Genomic DNA, 19,049 nt, shown 5'->3' with positions numbered 1-19,049 from the left:
TCATTTCTGCACCCACGAGAAGTGTTATAACAAGGGAGGGTAGAGCAAGGCTCCAGGAGGCTCAGGGAAGGTTGTGCCACTGCCTGGGTATATCAGAGGAGGCTTCCCGGAGGAGGTGAGTCTATGATAGAACATGAAGTATGAGAAAGAAGAAACGCAGCAGAAGAGGGGAGGGCATTCAGGTGGGAAACACAGAATGCAGACGCATGGGGTCAGAAACAGCGCCGTCACCTGCCTGAGCTGACGATGGGTCTGTGTGTGAAGACGTTTCTGTGGAGTCCTGGCTGGATGAGCTGAGGGAAGCATCTGCCAGTGACTGAGAACAGACCAGAGCCAACCGGCCCCCTCCCAAGGCAGGGGGCACTGGAGGCTGTCCCTGTTTCCCTTGTGGCTGGCAAGAAATGGCATCAGAAAATCTGGTACCCTCGCTGGAAGAATGGGGGACGGGCAAGGAGCAGGAAACAGGGGAGGGACCAGGCTAAGAAAGATTTAGCCAGGGGGATGGAAGCAAGAGATCCTTGGGATCCAGGAAACTGGGGAAGACCCCTTTCCCAAGCCTTTCGCCTTTTGTGACCCAGGCCACTCACCCCATTCTCTGCCCGAATCTGTATAAACAGGGTCAGCAAATACTCCCTGAGCACCCACTTTGCGCCAGGTACTGTGCTAGGTCTTTGCATCCATTATTTAAACTAGTGGCACCCATGATGATGGATGACAAGAGTGATGTCAATTAACGTTTCTGAGTGCTCCTTCTGTGTGCGTTACGCCAGGTTCTTTTCCTCATCTATAAAGTGGGGATAAAGTTCCTTCCTGCTTAGATTTGCTGTATTATGTGAACGGATGTCAGAAAGATGCTCTTCGCAGTGTCTGACATGCCGTAAGCCTTTAATAGACCACGGTTGTTATGTCTGTGAGCACAGTAACATGGTGGCCACGTGGGGAGCTGGAAATTGAAACACAAGGGAAACCCAGCCCAGCCAGGTCTGCGTGGGGCTGTCACCCCCGCCACGGATGCTGCAGTTCTAGTTATCAGTGACCCTTGCACCTGCCCTTCAGGTCAGAGGTCCCCCTCCTCCCACCTGCCATCAAGGAGAAGGAGGCTCCATCCTCAGTGGGAAAAGGGTTTCAGCTCAGCCACAGAGCTCCTTACTGATGCCTCCAGGCCAGGCTGTCACAAAGACCTAGCCGTCGCAGAAGGTCTAACCCGGTGGCCAGACATGCAAGCCCCGCCTGCCTGCTGAAGGGGTCTGTGAGCTGCCTACCACCCAAGGAGGGCTCGTTGCCTTGTGCACCAGGAGACGGAACTCACCCAGGGTTTTCTGGTCAGCCCAGGGAACCATGAAACGGGGCTGGAGGCCCATCTGAGCTCTCAGACGACCAGAGGTGGTATCCATCGAAAGAGGGCTCAGAAAACAGGCACATGGCCCTGGGGATGGTCCACTCCTGGGTATCATGGCCTGGTCTCTGGTGCTCAGGCCTGGGGTAAAGGGAACAGCCAGGCTTCTGAGGAGAGCCCTGGACACTCGGTCTCCACCAACCCTCCCTTTGCCCACATATCCCCTGTCCTTTCTCACCTGGATTGCCTCAACAGCTTCCTGATGGCCCCCCAGCTTTCACTTTCACCCCCATGCAGCCACACCGCACAGCCACCAGTATGACTTTTCAAAGGTTGCTTCTTTCAACAGTCCTTGATGTCTCACCGGTGCCCTTGGGATAAAGTCCAGCCTCCTCACCTCGGCTTACAGAGCCTTACATGAAGCCCACTACTCAGGCCTTATCTTTCTATGCCCTCCTCTCTTTGCTCTATTCACACAGGACTTCCTTGAGTTTTTAAAATATAAGCCTGCTGGTATTTGGCCATGTTTGGCCTACAAAGGTGGTAATTTCATGTGGTTCGACTTTACACTACTGTCTGCCCCTTGGGCGTCTAAACATGCTACTCCCTTCTACCTAGGACACATCCCTCACTCCTCCCCAACACCTTGCCCTCAGTGCCCCTTTCTCCTCCCTCGGGTCTCAGCCCGAATGTCACTTCTTCAGGGAAGCCCTTCCTGACGTCCCCTTGGGAAGCCTGTACTTCCTTTTTAGAACATGCTTTGAACCTGTAGGGACTCTTTGATGTCTGTCTTTCCTCCCAGACTGCAAGCTCCGTGAGGGCAAGAAGCAGGTCAGTCTTGCTCCCCCTTGTAGCCCTCCCACCTGGCAGGGGCTGGCGTGCAGCAGGTGCTCACAAAGGGCTGAGGGAAGAGGAGCTTGTATGGATGAGCTGAGGCTCTGCCCCAACCAGCTGTGTGACCATGGACCCACCCATTCTCCTTGACACACTTGTTTCTACTTCGGCACAAGAAGGTGATCATCCTTATATCCAAGAGATGTGCAAATTACGTGACATCAGGCGTGCCTGTGTATCTGGCATGACACTCCTCAAAAATATTGACAGGTCTTTCCTGGGTCTGGCTGCAGCCACCACTCTGAGCTCAGCATTTGTGAGTTTGTGGTGTTTGTGTAACCAGAGCAGGCATGTTCCTTTCAGTGAGCTTAGAGAAGCCTGGGGTTCAATGTTCACAGCGGCACTGTCAACAAGAGCCAAATCATGGAAAGAGCCTAAATGTCCATCAACTGATGAATGGATCAAGAAGATGTGGTTTATATACACAATGGAGTACTACATGGCAATGAGAAAGAATGAACTCTGCCCATTCGTGACAACGTGGATGGAACTCAAGGGTGTCATGCTAAGTGAAATAAGTCAGGCGGAAAAGGACAGATACCATATGTTTTCACTCATAGGTCTAACAGGAGAAACCTAACAGAGGACCATGGGTAGGGGAAGGGGGAAAAAGAGTTAGGGAGAGGGAGGGAGGCAAATTGTGAGAGACTCTTAAATACTGAAAACAAATTGAGGGCTGAAGGGGGAGGGGGAAAGGGGAAGAGGTGATGGGCATGGAGGAGGGCACTTGTGGGGAAGAGCACTGGGTGTTATATGGAAACCAACTTGACAATAAACTATAAATAAATAAAAAAGGAAAAGCCTGGGGTTTTATACAATCACAGTGGGGGATGCCTGGAATTTCACGGTGAAAGGAACCCAGAGCCCGCTGGGAGCATCCTTGGCCAATGTGTTCTTGATTATCTCCCATGCCAGGAAGCTCACCACTCCCAAAGTATCTTACTTAATCTTCAAATAGCACTGACCACGAGATGGCTGGCATTGAACCAAATTCTGCCTCCTTGGACCATTCTCCCCCTGGCTCCAATTCTCTCTGCTGGGACTTCTAAGGCCAGGTTTGCTCCGCCTTCTACACTACAGCCTTCAGAGATGAAGAGAATGACAACCCTTACCTTCACATCTCCAAGCTCTGGATTTTGACCTTCCTTCTCAGCCTCCATACCTGGACCATGAGGCCGGCAAGTGCTGGACCTGACTCCTCTCCAGGTGGGGCTGACATTAAGCAGGAGAAAGCATTAGCATTTCTGCTCAAAGAGTGGGGCTGCAGGAGCCCCAGACCTTCCTTACTGCGGGGCCTCAGAGCCGGACTCTGGGATCAAAGCCGCTCACAGAAAAAGCCATCTGCTGGGTGAGTCAGGCTCAAAAGGCTGTCAGCCCGCTCCGGCCTCTGGGGGAGATTGATGCCTGTGCGGACGAATCACTCCAATGTATTAGGTAGATAAAGAAATTGATTATTCCATAAATCATTGTCTCCATGAAAAAAAATCCCAATTTTTTAAAAAAGAAAATCTTATAAATCTGCCTGAGCCCATGGGAGGGACAGCATAGCCATTTCAGCTTAATTGTTTGAGAGTTTCTTTGCTACAGCCCTAGAAAAGAAAGTCCCTGAAGCTACTGTTTCCCAATCTCGATGTTCCTTCCCAAATTCCACAAATGGCCATGTCATGTCGTGGATGAGATGGATTTTCACTGCAGCAGGAAGAATGTGAGTTAGCCAGAGAGAAAAACTTTCCCACCAAAGGAGACAGAATCGTATCTTCAGAGACAAAAATCAGATACCAATCCCTACCCCTACCTTTCCTCCTTACATACACTTACTGTCCTGCCCCATCTAGAAATGCTAAGGTTCCAATCTGACAAGAGACAGACAACTGGCGAAAATGAAGCCTGAGGGGGGCCTGAGGATGAGCTGTGACAGCTCAGACTGAGGGAGCTCCCAGAACAATGGAAGGAGTGATATGGTTAAAAAATTTTTATGTTTATTTTTGAGAGAAAGACCATGTGAGTGGGGTTGGGGCAGAGTGAAAGGGAGATACAGAATCAGAAGCAGGCTCCAGGCTCTGAGCTAGCTGTCAACACAGAGGCCAATGTAGGGCTCAAACCCACAAACCGTGAGATCATGACCTGAGCCGAAGCCGGACGCTTACTCGACTGAGCCACCCAGGCGCCCCAGGCACAATATGATTTAGAAGCAAGGCAAGCAGAGCAGAGGTGTAAAGGGTGAAAGCAAACAAGCATGGCTTCCCAGCTGGCTCTGCTGTGTGATTTTTAGCTTGTTTCTTCTCCTCTCTGAGCCTTAGTGCTCCTCCCTAGCACCCAGGAGAATGAGGAAGATCCAACTGTGGGGCTCTGATCTGAATTGCATGTATCCAAATGTTCAATGAACCATGGCTATCACTGAAGGTCACCTACGTGGGCCTAACACGAGGCCACTGAGTTACCACCAGGTCCCAGGAGGCCGCTTCATGCCCCAGACCCTCCACAAGTCCCTTCCCTGTGTGCTCTGCAGTAGACAGAGTGGACGCTCCACCAATATTTGGTGACACAGTGAGTCAGCCCAAAGCCCATGTGAAAACGACAGGAAATAAACACTAAATTACAAACAGCATAAAAATAGCCACATTTCCAAAGCAGATTTTTTCTGATTCTCTGAACCCAAGCAGGAGCAGCAAAAAAACCACAATCCTTTCTTCCTGAGATCTCTCAAGCCAGGGCCCCCAAAGGAGCCCTGCTTTGTAAGTACCATAGTGCACTTCCCCTCTGCCCATTCCAGATCTTTCTGCTATAAGACTGAAAGGTGCCATTTTGTCTTTACATCCTTGGAGCCCATTTACTTAAATTCTTCTTCTTGTCAGAGGCACGTATGTGTCAATTCCTAGGACTCTATCATTCAAATACTCTTAGATTCCTTTTTTTTAATGTTTATTTATTTTTTAAAGAGAGACAGAGTGCAAGTGGGGAAAGGGCAGAGAGAGAGGAAGACACAGAATCTGAAAACAGGCTCCAGGCTCTGAGCTGTCAGCACAGAGCTTGATGCAGGGCTCGAACTCGTAACGGCAAGATCATGACCTAGGTCAAAGTTGGATGCTTATCCAACGGAGCCACCCAGGTGCCCCTCAAACACTCTTAAATTCCTAAGTTCTTTGGCTTCTAGGCCAGGTGCTCTGGCCAACCTTGAGTACCTCGGTAATGGACACAAGCTACCCTGCTCTCGGAGGTATGCTGAGGCCATGCATGCAGTGACTTTCCTCTCTAGGAGAGACCTTTGTCAATACCCAGGCCAATCACACGGCTTCCCAAGCCCATCCAGGTGGTACAGCACCTGGTACCGCTGGCGTTCTTTGGGGAAAACCACAAAGCTGTGACACATTTCCTTCCCATCACCTGAATGAGGAGTAATTTTATTTACTAGCAGAAAATACAGCTCTATTATAGGTATGCAGGGTTCCACAACTCAGGAAATAATAACACACAAAATACTTTTAAGAAATCGCATTTAGCAGGATAAAAATACATAACACAAGCCTACTTACCAAATGCAATGTGAAAGATGCTGCTGACAAGCCGAGCAAAGATGCTTGGTATCAGGTGTGATATTTGACAATAGAACGTTCACTCGTTTTGTCATCTGCTACTGCTCCCTAGCAGACAAGCTGTACAAGGCACCAAAGGCTTAGGAACAATTTACGTGGGGGGGGACAAAAAGGAGAAAATTCTCTTTGTCCCTTTCATTTTCTTTTGCTGTGAAGTGCTTGATTTGAATGACCACCAATCAGCCTACTGTATGCCTGCTAAACACCTCAGTCCAGTTTATGAACACCGGAATCCTAGAGGAATAGCATTCCGAAAAAGAGAATGCCTGTTTAGCAAGACCTCACAATAACCACATCGCCCCTGCAGGAAGAGTCAGCGGGCAGATGGCGCCCACTCACCACCCGGAGCACGACTGCTCTCCGTGGTGCTGAACGCAGAGGTTAGGGGTGAACCTTAATCTCTTGGCCTCGTGGGAACTTCATAGGGTGTATCCATGATCTACAAGCCTTTCTAAACACAAATGAATCGGGTTTGTATTTCTCCCTCATTATAGAAAAATGTTTTATAGGTCTGTTTTTCAGCATTACAAAAATTTAGCCTCTATCTCAAGACTGAAAAGGTAAAACTTAAGAGAGAGAGAGAGAGAGAGAGAGAGAGAGTGTGTGTGAGAGAGAGAGAGAGAGAGAGAGAGAGAGAGAGAGAGAAATGGATTGAGTTTTCTTAATATACTGGGGGCCAGAGACTCATGTTTTCATCTGATTTTCCCATGGCTTCCCAAGGGATGTGGCACAAATCATGTCTCCCTTTTGGTCCTCCGTATCTCAATCTGTGACAGTAAAGAATAAGGACAAGTACTATACTTCTGTAGTCCAACATTTGGGGTACCCCCACTCGTGTTCTGGTTCTTCCATGGGCTCAGACAGTCCAACAGGGTGACCTTGCCTGGCTTTCTTCAGCACTGAAACATCTCCTGGAGCCACAGGAGGACACAGGGCTCAGGTTTTTTGCAACAAGCCAAGGATTCAATCTCTCTGCCTGGCTCTCCCCCAGCCCTCCATCCCCATGGACCAGCCATAATTCAGCTAAACCTGAGAGTCACCCATATTTTATTTACTGATTCGATGTTATGAGACCAGTAAAATAGACGGCTGTCACCTCTATTAAACTGGGCAGGAAAAATGGCCATGTAGGCAACAGCCTCTTTCTGCTCATAATGTGTCATCTGTTTCCTTGGGGAGGGAAGCAAGAAAGGGAGGGCATGGCCTCAGGGCAGAGCCTGGTTCTGTCATGCTCAAGAGGGGAAGCCCAGGACCCCATCGCAAACCTGCCCTGGCCTCCCTCTCAGTGACAGAAATACGCAGTCCAATCAGCACAGTCAGCAACTGAGACCATCACTTCAACACACCTAAGTTTTCAGTTTCCCACTGATCCATTTAACAGGCTTGGGGTAAAGAATGGCTGTTGAGCCCCAACTTGGGAAGAAGCCTGTGCTAGAGAAGCAAACCTCCAACTGGTTATTTCTTAAAAGTGCACAAATACATAGAAATATACACATTCACACTCTCTAGAACCCAGTACGGATGATGCACTCATCCCCAGGGCGAAGAGCCCCAGACTGACTGTCCATACAGCCGGAACACCTCTGCTTTACACAAAGGTGGCATGTAGTCCTGTTTTCTAGACATCCTAGCAGGAGTAAGTGATGTGGTGAGGACGGAACAGAGAGACTGACCTATGACTGGCCGCAGTGCAAGCGGCAAAACAGCCCTGTCTAGAGGCTGTCCTGAGCAGCCAGTCTATTAAGGATGAATAGCGGAAGTTCCCTTGCTGGGTTCAGCAACCTAAGGGAGCAGCAGGGATGCTGAGGGGCAAGTGGGAAGGAGGAATGGGTGAGGTCAGGAAGGCCAGGAGGACCTCGAGCTCTTCATCATTTTCTTCTTGAAATAGACAGCTTGTGTCTCTCTCACAAGGAGAATCATCATGATATGAACCAGTGGATATAAAGACCAATCTAGGCCTGGGAAGAAAGGATCCACTCCCCTGAATACTCCAGATCTGCCTAGGAGACTACATGGAAAAAGTCTTGGTATAGAAGGTGCTCAATTCGAGTGTCAGACACCACAGACATCATTAGAACTTTGACTTTGTAGAGGAACCTAACAATGTCTTTCATAAAATCTTGTTGGCTGGATGGAAAAAGTGTTGAGCTGAATAGCAGGGTGGGTATGTGGACCTCTACTCAAATGACTGTGTTAAAAAAAAAAAAACCCAAATGACTGTGTTTATCAATGCATTCATTTATTCAACAGATAGCTATTAATCACCTACTATGTGCTTGATGCACCAGATAAAGTGGTGAATAAGCCATTTGGGGTCCCTGCTTATATAGTAAGTGCTACAATAAGGGAAGTACAGGTGCTGTGGGGACCCAAAGAAGTGTGTAGGCATGAAGAAAAGCTTCCTGGAGGAAAAGACATGTTTGGTAAAACCCGAAGGATGATTAGAAGTTGCCCAGAAGAACAGCAAGAGCCCAGGGTGTGAGGGAAGGCACAGTGTGTCCTGGGGACTTGGACGTTCAGGACAGTGGAGCCCAGTGAGTATGAGGTAAGGAGGGAGAAAGTATAGGTCTGCCAACCAGGGCAGGTCATAAAGGGCCCGAAAGCATAAGGAAGCTAGTGGAGTTTTGAAGCAGGTTAAAGTATAGGAGAGTGGATCCATGATCACGAATTTAAGCCAACAGACCCTGACATTGGTTATTTCCGGTCTAATGTGTCAATGGCAGACTAGCTGAAGGGAGGGAAGATGGGTTCATCTCAGACTCAGACAGCACGAAGCATGCCCAACAACGGAAAGGGAGCCGCAAAAGCTACATGTCCAGAGTAGCGTTCCCAGCCCCAACTGTAGTGTAGGCCAGTAACCACCTAACTTCTCCACCACTGACCCCCAGGGGGGGGGGCCAGGGAGGAAGAAGAGGGCGAAATCCATGCATGCTCCTGAAGATGTGGAACCAGAAGCAGACTTTGGTGGTCCGGAAACAAGAAGCAAGAATAACCGCCTGGGGGTGCCTGGGTGGCTCAGTCGGTTAAGCCTCTGGCTTCGGCTCAGGTCAGATCTCACGTTCGTGGGTTCGAGCCCCGCATCGGGCTCTGTGCTGACAGCTAGCTCGGATCCTGGAGCCTGCTTCAGATTCTGTGTCTCCTTCTCTCTCTGCCCCTCCCCTTCTCATTCTCTGTCTCTCTCAGTATCAAAAATAAATAAAAACAAAAAACAAAAAACAAACAAAAAAAAAAGAATAACCGCCTGAAGGCTCAATGATAGGATTTACTGAGGATAAATGACAGGTCCTGCCTTTAGGCTCAAAAGATCAACCGCCAAAGGGAAGATAAGAGAAGTTATAGATCAGCAGCGATGCCTGTGAAAAAGACCAGGTGATCTCAAGAGACCACCAGCTCGGTGTAACTCGGTGAAGTGGAGTGGCTGCTGGGAAGACTCGACTGGCCTGGGCTGCACAAGGAGACTCCGAAGCTGAGGTCCAAGGACGCCGTGCACTGGCACCAGCAGCACTGTGGTTAGCTCTCAATGCCAGGTGGGAAGAACTGAGTGTCTTTAATTTGGAGAAATGCCTTTACACTTCCGTAGGGTTGCATGGGAAGATAGGGAGCAAACCAGAACCAGAATCAGTGGGCATGGCATTTGTTGAGTGCTTACCATGGCTGTGGTCTAAACAGTTCATATGCATTAACTCATTTATTCCTTACAACAATGCTGTGAGGCACATACTATTACCATTATTATTATTGTTGTGGTTGTGTTGTTGGATTAATTTGCCCAAGATCACAGGGTGGGAAGTGATGGAGGCAACCCTCAAACTCGGGCCAGCAGATTCCAGAACCGGTGAACTTCTCCAAAGGCTAGATTGTAAAGGTGCTTGGAAAGCTTCTCTTGTGCCAGGCATATTAATTCTCACAACGATCCCGTGTGGCCAAATCTATTGTTATCCCCATTTTGCAGGAGAGGAAATCCAGGGCTAAGAAGTTAAGTGACTTATCCCAAGCGCCAGAGCCTGGATGGGGGTAGAGGTTTAAACTCAGACAGATAGATCGCAGAACCTATACTCCCAACATCCAAGTTCTATTGCCTTCCCTGGAACTGAAGGGAGACAAAGTTTGGGGAGAAATTTTGCAACAAAGATTGGAGTCAAAGATTTTGGCAGTAAAGAACAAAAGAGGGTCAAAAATAGTAAGTTTCCTATCTTGAGTGGTGTTCAATCAGAGACCAGATATCCACCTGTAAGGGAGGACCCCCCCCCCCCCGCCAGTGACTTAAAATAGTGATCTTCAAAGGGTAGTGCCCAGAGAAGCAGCATCAGCATTATCTGGATTATCTGGGGACCCATCAAGAAAGGTAAAATCCCAGGTCTCACGCCAGACCTACTGAATCAGAAGCTCTGTGGGTGGGGCCCTGCAATCTGTATTTTAATGAGCATTCCGGGTGATTTTGATGCAAGCTTCTGTTTGAGAACCAGAGGCCTAGAATGACCCCTGGGGTCCTTTTCAGCCTAGATTCTGTGATTCTCCACCGCAGACAGGAAATGTGATGCGTGGAGCCCTGGGAAGTCCTTGGCTCCCTGCTTCTGCTTTTCCGCCCAATTGGGCAGGCTTTTTGGAATAGCATATTTCAGTTCTGCAAAGCAGATGCAGGAAGGCTTTGCAGAAGTCTCCCTCGTTCCCATATTTAAAGAGCTCATCCCTGCAGTTGTTCTGAGAATTCTATAAACCCCCTTCCATCGGCAGCCTGTCTGCATCAGTCCCTTTAATAGCGCAAGACTTAATTGTCTCCTATGGATTGGAACCCTCTTCACACAAACTGGAATCTTAGCTCCTTCTTGCTCCCTTTTTTCCCCTGCCTTCCTTAACCACCATTCAGCGTGGCACCAAAGGATTTGGAGTCAAAGCTGCCACTCCCCCCGGATCTCACTCCATCTCATTATCTCCGATCTGTATGATCACCATGGGGACTCTCTCCTCCCCAGTCCTTGCCGTGGCCTCATTACCTGATGTCTCCCAGCAGAGCCAGCAGTCTCTATCCCCTGGGGCCCAGCCTCCAGCTGCAGACCCTCTCTGGGCCACACTGGCCTGACCAAGAAGCAAGACTGAACTCTACATCCAAGATGGACTGATGCTGATTCTCAGGATCAATCCCTAAAGAGCAGCCCACAACCAGGGTCTCCTCAGTTCCGAATGCATGCAAAATGCACTTCAACTAAAACACTGCAAATGTGAGGAAGAACTAGCACCCCAGGGGCGGCAGGTATGTGATAAATAGCAGGCCAGGAGGAGTCTGGGAGCTGACACACAGAGGCATCATAAAGGGTGCCTCTCTCTCCCCCTAATGTGGTGGATAATTGTCACAGGCAGCCGGACCCTACCATCTCCACTATGGGGCACGTGGGTGTGTGGGCAATGGGTAAATGCCAGGCACTGAGCTGCACGAAGTACTGGGCACCAGGGTTGGCAGAACGTACACAGGAAGCAGACAGCCTCAGAGTTCACGGTCTGATGGCAGGGACATGGTCTCCCCCCTTGGGGCACCCCTTCTCTCCCAACATTTATTAAACATCAAGCACTGTGCAAAGGGCCGTATATGCTTTATCGTCTTTAATCCTCATACTAACTCTGTGAAGATGACACTCGAAGGGTCGGCCAGACGAAAATTTGGCAGGTGAAAAACATCTGAATGTAGTTTCACTGAATCCTAATATTTCTATCTTAAAGATGAAGAAATAAAGGCCTAGGGGTAAAGTGACTCGTCCAAGGTCACGTGGCGCCGACATATGAGACTCACAGTCTAACTCAGATGCATCACATTTCATCAAACCCGAGGCATGCCTTTATGTGTTGAGGTGCCAAAAATGAAAAAATCCTGTGAGCACCCGCAGCTCTGACAGGCGAGACATGTACTGACTTCAGAGAAGGGAGAGGAGAAATCAATAAATCAATGAAATATATTATTTGGTTGCCCCCAAAAAATTCATTCTGCCTCTTGGTAGTGATGGTGGGGAGCTGGCAGCTGTCTGGGGCAGCTTCCGGTCTAACAGTGGAGGCAGGATGCACATGCACTAGAGAAAGCCCCAGACACACCCACAAGCATAACCACAGCCCAGGCCAATCAGCATCAGTAAACAAGGCTCAGAGGTCCTAGGAAGCAAGGAGGGGACATGGGAAAGTGAGCTTTGGGGAGAGGAGAGGGCCAGGCTTGGAGTAAAAGGCAGTGGGATTCTGGGCAGACTCCAGAGGAAAGAAAACAAAGTAAGGGAAGGCCGAGTGCTCCGTGCTGTGATAAAATGTGGCCAACAGGGAACGAAAGCAAAATCAGAATGACCTGTGGTCCTCAAGCCCAAACCCTCGGCCCTCGACCCGGTGTCCCCACTCCCAATCACACTCAAGTAGGATTTTGTCTCTGGGGCACAGGGAGAAGCAGAAGTAAACCAGGACTCCATGAGCAAATACACGTGCAGGTCCAGACCAATGAGGCACTGAGGGGCACAAAATTTAAGGAAGTGCCCACTCTCGTGCTCAGTTGTGCAAGTGCAGGGTCACCACTCAAGAGCCCACTTCAATTCTGCTCCCGGGCTGCCTCGCTCACCTCACCCTAGTCCTGGCCTTGTGCCGGTGTCAGACCGCTTGAACAAGAAGAAAAAGAAGAAATACCCATCTTGGGATAGCATTTTAAGCTTTTCTGCAAAGCTGTCATACCTATTTGGCTCTGTGAGGCAGATGGTATCATCCCCATTTCACAGAAGGGGAAACTGAGGCCCTGGGAAGTAACATGAGCCCTCTGATTGTGCTTATCCCAAATCTGTCACCTCTTGAGGGGCTTTCAGCATGCAGTTTTCCCCCACTTCCAAAACAGTTCAGTCCCTGGCAGCCACCATTATCTCAGTCTCCCTGTGTCCCCCAGAAGAAAGAACATGATGGACAAGAAGGGTAAACTTGAATTTGCCCTTTGATCTTATAGGGGTGGCATGGGGAAGGGTGGACCGAGCAGCTCTTGCACGGGGGTCCCCACACTCTACCCACAGTGTCTTTGAGACAGAAACAAATATTCCAGAGCCCAGCATCAGTGGCCTTGTATTTTCCACCTGTCTCAGTTCCTGGCAAGGCAGGCTCTATATGGAAGGTCAGAATGGGACTCTTGCTTAAAAAATAAAATGACCATAAAACCTATTAGCCTGGAAAGGATGTTGGAAGGGAGAGGGGATGGGATTGGGGAGGAAAAAGGGAGGTGAGGGGAAAAAGAAGAACAAAGAACAATTCACCGAGCACTTTTTCTGGCCAGGTCACTGGCCAATGAGGATGGAAGTGAGGAGGAGACACAAACACAGAGCCCTTTCCTCAAGGTTCTGACGATGTCTTTGAGGACAGCTCGGTGGCTGCCAGAGGGACACATAGGCCGGAGTCCCCAGAGCAGAAGGATTCCTATGGGCGGACCAGCCATATCCAAGGGAGAGTCAATCCTTTATTTCGAGCTTTCAGTGAAGCTCTGGGCAGAGTCCCAAAGCCTGGACAAAGCAGGATGTAGTCGGTGTAAGTATGCGCTGGTGAGAGGTGGGAAAAGACCATCCGTCCTTTCCTGTACAGGAAGCATGTCTGCCACACAGCCCTCAACAAGGGCTATCTCACTCTGAAAGCTGGCACTGGCAAGGTTAAATGTCACAGAACCTGCAGAGCCATCTCCAACACCAGGCCAAATGGCCCAGCCCCATGAGGACACACTCAGCACCAGGGCCACGGAGATGGGGTCCACTCCATGCTTGTGCAAACCAGTGTTTCCCCATCTTCCAACTACACAGAACACGCAGGACCTGCCGTCAGGTTGACAGGAGCCCTTATGCTCCATCCACCACTCGCTGCCCGTGTGATCTTGCCCAAGTGACTTTGCCAAGGATGGTGTCCTCATCTGCAAAATGGAAATAATGCCTGCAGGGTGGTGAAGGCTAAATAAAATGGGGGAGGGAGGTGTGGAGAGGAAGGAAATGCAGCTGCATTTATTGAGCACATACTAGTCACCCACATTACGTGTGGGAAACACCCCCCCCCCCCGTGCCTGGCACCCAGTAAGTGCTCCCTAAGCTGAGGTCATTGTCTTGTCGCATTGTTGTGCATTATTTTGATGTCACTCTACACCCAGGTGGGGTCCCAGGCAGGAGACGCAGGGATACCTCGACACAGGCACACTGCCCCCTGGTGCCGCTGTTGGGAAATCAGCACCTGGGAAAAGAGCTCTTCCAGCGAACAAGTCTGTCTGCACCAGGCCGTGGGTCCAGCCAGCCAGCCAAAGCTCCAGCCCCATCACACCAGCTGGGGGAGGACCAGGCTTCTTCCAGGGACTTCTGTCCTCTTTGTTGCTGGGCAGGACCTGGAGCCCCCCAGGTCCCTCTCTGCCGCTGCGCAAACGGACCCTTGGCTCTCCCCTCTCTGCCCTCCCTCTGGAGGGTCCGGAGCAGACAAGGTGCAGCTCAGGCTGAAGCCACAGGAGGGAGGGGCAGCGGTCTCTCGCAGAATGGAAGTGGCTTGGCCTCAGCAGCCCAGACACAAACCCAGTTGCTGAGCACAACCAGTCTCCTCCGAAAAGGGCACCCCAAGCAGCCTCTCCCACCTCCCCTGTACACGGCCTCCTACGTCCCCCAAGAGGAGGGAGAGCTGTGATGTCCACAGAGGAATCAGTGCTTCCTCCCCTCCCCCCCCCCCAGGGGGCTGTTTTGTAGAGCAGAGACAGAGAGTGCCTGCGGGAACATGAGGACTCAGGGAGGCTCCCAAGTCCCAGAAAGGGTCCTAAAAGCAGCCAAGCAGCATTGCATTCCTGAAGGGGTGGGGGATTGAAAAGCTGCTCCTCAAAGCCTTTTCAAAACAGCACAGCGGGCTGGACCTGCTGTCAGGCCAGCAATTGGGGGATGCAAGTAACCTTGGAAGAGCTGAGTCAGGATACAGTGTCCGGCCCACCCTGCATAAGCCACCTCTAAAAACCCCAGATCATCCTGGTGTCAAAAGCCTGTTTAGCGCAGAGCAAGGCAGGCATCATGAAGAAATTAAACTCCAGCTTTGAGGAAGAAGGAAGCCCCGGCTGACAGGAGCGGCTGGAAAGTGGAGGGAGAAATTGCTCAAGTTAATGCCTTCCAAAGCCCCTCGGGCCACTCCCAGGTCTTGTCTGAAGCTATTTACTTCCAGGGGGGGAAAACCCTATTGATCTTCATTCAGCTCCTGTCTGCTCCTACAAGGCAGCAATGTTTCAGCGCATCACCAGTCACTGTAAGAAACTCCTCATTGTTTTACACACGGCTCCCAAACTCAGGAGACGAATGTTCACGACCATTTGGGTGAACTGATGGGAGACATAAAGACAAGGCTGGGCTGGGAACTCAGGGAAGGGGGACCTCATTCCCTCGGGACAGACTGCTGTGACTGCCCGCGGGGCACCCCCCCCCCCAGTCCAGGTTCAGGGCCTTGTGGCTCATCTGTTCTGCTGTCTGTAGATGCTCAGAGAGTCCATAGCTGAGCCAGCCCTTCCCTCTCTACCCCACCCCCATCCCCAACACATACACCTGCTTTATGTCTCTGCAGTCATTTGGCTCTGAACCTCCCCCTGGCTGGCTAGAGATCATCACCATCCACCAGAGCTCCCCGGCTGCTGCCACCACTGTCTGGTTCCCTTTTCAAGTTCCAAGCTGGCCCTCGATCTTACAGTACGCATGTAACACGAGGGAGCCTCATGTAGCCACAAAACCTACAACGGCATGGCCAGTCCCCATCAGTCTGCACTAAAAGGCACTTTGAAGCCACAGAATATCCCAAACCATCACAGCCAACCCAACGGTGGTTTACAGATGGGGAAACTGAGGTTCGAGGTTGGGGGGAACAGTGCAATTTGAGCAAAATGGCTCAGTAAACGGGCAGAAGACAGATCAGAAAACCCAGGCTCCCTAGCTCCCAGCCTAGGGCCTTTCCACTTCATCTAAGTCATGTAACCAGGAAATGCAGGTCCTCACAAAAGGTCACTGAAGCCCATCTGAGAGGATCCACGCATTAAACTGCTTCCCATGAATGAAGACCAGAATCCATCCCAACAATAATAACGATGATAAGAGTAATAATAAAATGCCGAACAATATGCCTTGAAAACCTTCAATGAGCAACACTTGATAATCACACGCAGATACATCTTTCACATATTCATATAAAATAATCAATGATCATTTTTTCCCGCAGACTACAATCCAATTACTCTCTCCCCCGCTCTCTCTCTCACTCTCCTTTGTTACTTGCAAACCATCCAAGCAATCAATGCCTTGACCTCTCCCTCTGATAGACACAATTACAAAAAGACAGAGCAATGCAATTCATCTATTCAAGATGGATTGTTTGAACACTCTGTCACACTGCTGAGCTATCCATCTCCTTGTCTAAGAGGAAATTTCAGCCTCCAAAAAAGGCACAAAGAAAGGGGCGGGTACACTGCTCCCCAGCCCAGAGAGCCCCTCACACACCTGCAGGAAAACCCTCTCCCAAGCTGGTGTTTGAGGATGCCTGCCTGCTGGAGAATTCGGCTACAGGCACAGCCAGCTCAGGCACCAATCTTGGGAACCAGAAGCACCCAGCACACCCTGAACCCCATATCCAGGATCTCAATTCCTAAATCCCTTTTCTGATCCCATGGGTGAATCAGAAAAGGGAGGTGGTGTGGGACCCAGCCAGGACAGTGTGTTTGGGTTTCTGCATAAGGGTGTGTGTGTGTATGTGTGTGTGTGCGCGCGCACGCGAGCGTGTGCTCCCACACCCGTGGGCCCGCCATGTCCACCGTGTTTCCCTGGCCCCAGTTAAGGCTCCAGCCTGGACTCCCAAGGATGGAAGTTCAGCCCCCAGGAAAGCTCCAGAGAAGCCCAGAAGCCTCAGAGCCTTCCCATCCTCCGTCCAAGCTGGTACGGCTCCAGCGGTCACGTTTGGCATCCACACAGCACCCCAGTCCTCGGGCTGGGAATCAAATGGGGCAGGGCTCTTGGATATAAATGGCTTGGGCCGACATGCTAATTAATCCTGGGGCTTAATACGAAGAAGATTAGAAGAGAGGAGAGCTTTGCCATCCTTAATTGCATTATTACAAGCTGAACCCAAGAAAAGGGCAGGCAGGCTGGGGCTTCCCCTCAGAGCAGTGAAGAGCCCGCGAGTGAAGTCAATTTCACAGTAAGAGGGGACAGCTAAGGACACACCATCCTGCCCCTGCTTGGCTCATCCTTCTGGGGCTGTCCTCACCTGCTCCTGACTTCCTGGGGCCCCAGAGACCTCCATCCCTGAGGCTAGGCTGGGAGCATATCCAGCTACCCGCCCCCACCCCCCCCTTGCAGAGAAAAGGAAACTGCAATGCGTGGGGCAGGCACAGAGCACCTTTTGGGGCCACCCTCCTTTCTCTCAAGGGCAGCCTACCACGTAGGGCCCCAAATAACAGGGAAGGAAGGAGGTAATAAAATAAGTGCGGGCCCACTCCTGAGGTTCTGCTTGTCCCTGGAATGGTAACCAAACGGGGAGCTGAGGCAGGCAAAAGAGCAGAGGTAGAGGATGCGCTGTTGTGGGGTTTGGGGTTTGTTCTTTTTTTTTTTTTTTTTTTTTTTTTTTTTTGGTCTTTTTGTTTTTTGGCTTGCCAAGAGCAGCCCGGGCTACAAAGGGTTAAGCCTGACCGTGAGGGATGTCCCCAGAGTCCCACGCCTGGATTCCTGTGCCTCCTCTGCCTCGGGGTGCGAGTCTGCGAGAGTCCGGGGCATGGACTGAAAGACCCCAGCGTGGGCAGCGCTGAGCGCCGCGCTCTACCCCCATCCGGATATTGAGTTCAAGAGGTAGCCAGGAGCGAACCAAGAAGACATGCCCCCATCCATCCCGGATTCCTGACCACCTCCTAGGAAAACCTCAAGTACCGAAATGAAGCCCAACCTTGGTTCCCTGCATCCCCTCAAGCCTCTAGCAGTCCTCTCCTGGAGAAGAGCCACGAGGGGGGAAGGTGGCCCTGGCTCAGCAGAGCTCTGCCCGCCTTGTGCCAGATACTGTTGGTGGCGCCTCGAGAACCCAGGAGGCCCAGGTCTCCGGCCTGGCGGCAGGCGCAGGGCCTGCGTGGCCGAGGCTCCCGCGTGGTCAGGCCGGGCCCAGCCCCGGCGGTCGCGGGCCTGGGACCAGTAGGGTCTCCCGCGCTGCCCAGAGCGCTGCCTACAGGGTGCCGGTGGCGGCCACAACAAAGTTAAAGCCGGGAGTCGGAGTCTCCGGCGAGAAGAGCGCGGAGACGCGGCAGCCTCGGAAAGCCGCGCGCAGCCCCGCCAGCCGCCGCCAGCTGCGGAGGGATTTCGGCTAACTTTGAAAGCCGCTCGCATCCCTCCCGTCACATTCGCGGCCGCGGCGGGCAGGCTCGCCCGCTCGCTCCCTTCCCCCCAGCCGCGAGGGAACGCAGGAGCGACCGGCCGGGGGCTGCCCCTCCCCTACCCCGAGCCACCGGGCTGAGCACCCTCCTCCCGCACCGAGGCCGAGGGCGACCGCCGGGAGGAGATACCCGCTGCCCCCGTCCTTCGAAGCCGTCCCTTGCGTCCCCGCCGCGGCCGCTGGAGCGGTGCCCCCAGGTGGGGGCGGGGGCCAGTCGGGAGCGAGCAGGAAAGAGAAGTTGGCGCCTTCCCCAGGGTTCCCGCTCCTCGGAGAAGCCCGGTCCCAGAACTCGGTCTGTGTCCGGTCGTGCTGGCAGTGGCCGGGAAATGCGCCCGCCACTCGGGTTGGGGCTGGAACGCTTCGCTCCTCTCCGCCAGGTCTGGTCTCTCGCGCGCGCTCCAAGGGCCCCTCGCCCGCCGCGGTCCGGCTGCCTCCTCCCCAGTAAGTAAGGCCCGTGACCCCGGCTTGGAACTTTGCCCTCACCGGGACGAGCTCCCGGTGGTCACCCGGCCCCGGCAGCCCGGAGAGATCGGGGGAAAAAATCTCTTGGGATCGCGTTCGTTGGCTTCCCCATGCCCTCCCCCGCCCGGGCGCACAGAGACCCCCGGCTCCGGGGAGCCCTTACCGATCCGGATGACGTGGGGCATCCCGCGCGAGTCCGGGATCCAGAAGGCGCACACGAGGAGCCCGGCCCAGTATTCCCAAACCAGACTCCGGAGGCGCCGCCAGGGAGCGGTCATCGTTGGGCGCCGCCGAGCGTGCCCGGGGCGCGGCCGTGGCTGGCTCCCTGGGGCGGCAGCTCTAGGCGCGGGCGCGCAGCAGCCCCCGAG

At 52.1% G+C, this 19,049-nt stretch overlaps 1 protein-coding gene and 1 long non-coding RNA gene across 4 annotated transcripts in view; one reads left to right on the top strand and one right to left on the bottom strand.

The window, feature by feature from the left end:
* Window positions 1-19,001, bottom strand: part of GRIK3 (glutamate ionotropic receptor kainate type subunit 3) — a 223,364-nt gene extending 204,363 nt beyond the window's left edge. For all 3 annotated transcript variants that reach the window (XM_029948707.1, XM_029948708.1, XM_029948709.1), the window contains exon 1: window positions 18,845-19,001. In XM_029948707.1, coding sequence (XP_029804567.1) covers window positions 18,845-18,959 — 115 coding nt within the window. In that variant the 5' untranslated portion in view covers window positions 18,960-19,001. The remainder of the gene's footprint in view (window positions 1-18,844) is intronic.
* The window catches only part of LOC115299342, a 2,960-nt gene continuing 1,371 nt past the window's right edge, over window positions 17,461-19,049 (top strand). Inside the window, exon 1 of the long non-coding RNA XR_003912139.1 lies at window positions 17,461-18,660. This is a non-coding gene — a long non-coding RNA (uncharacterized LOC115299342). The remainder of the gene's footprint in view (window positions 18,661-19,049) is intronic.

Source organism: Suricata suricatta, chromosome 8 (assembly GCF_006229205.1).
Source record: "Suricata suricatta isolate VVHF042 chromosome 8, meerkat_22Aug2017_6uvM2_HiC, whole genome shotgun sequence".
Taxonomy (NCBI): domain Eukaryota; kingdom Metazoa; phylum Chordata; class Mammalia; order Carnivora; family Herpestidae; genus Suricata; species Suricata suricatta.
The sequence above is the reverse complement of the archived record's forward strand: the minus strand, read 5'-3'. Positions and strand labels throughout refer to the sequence as shown.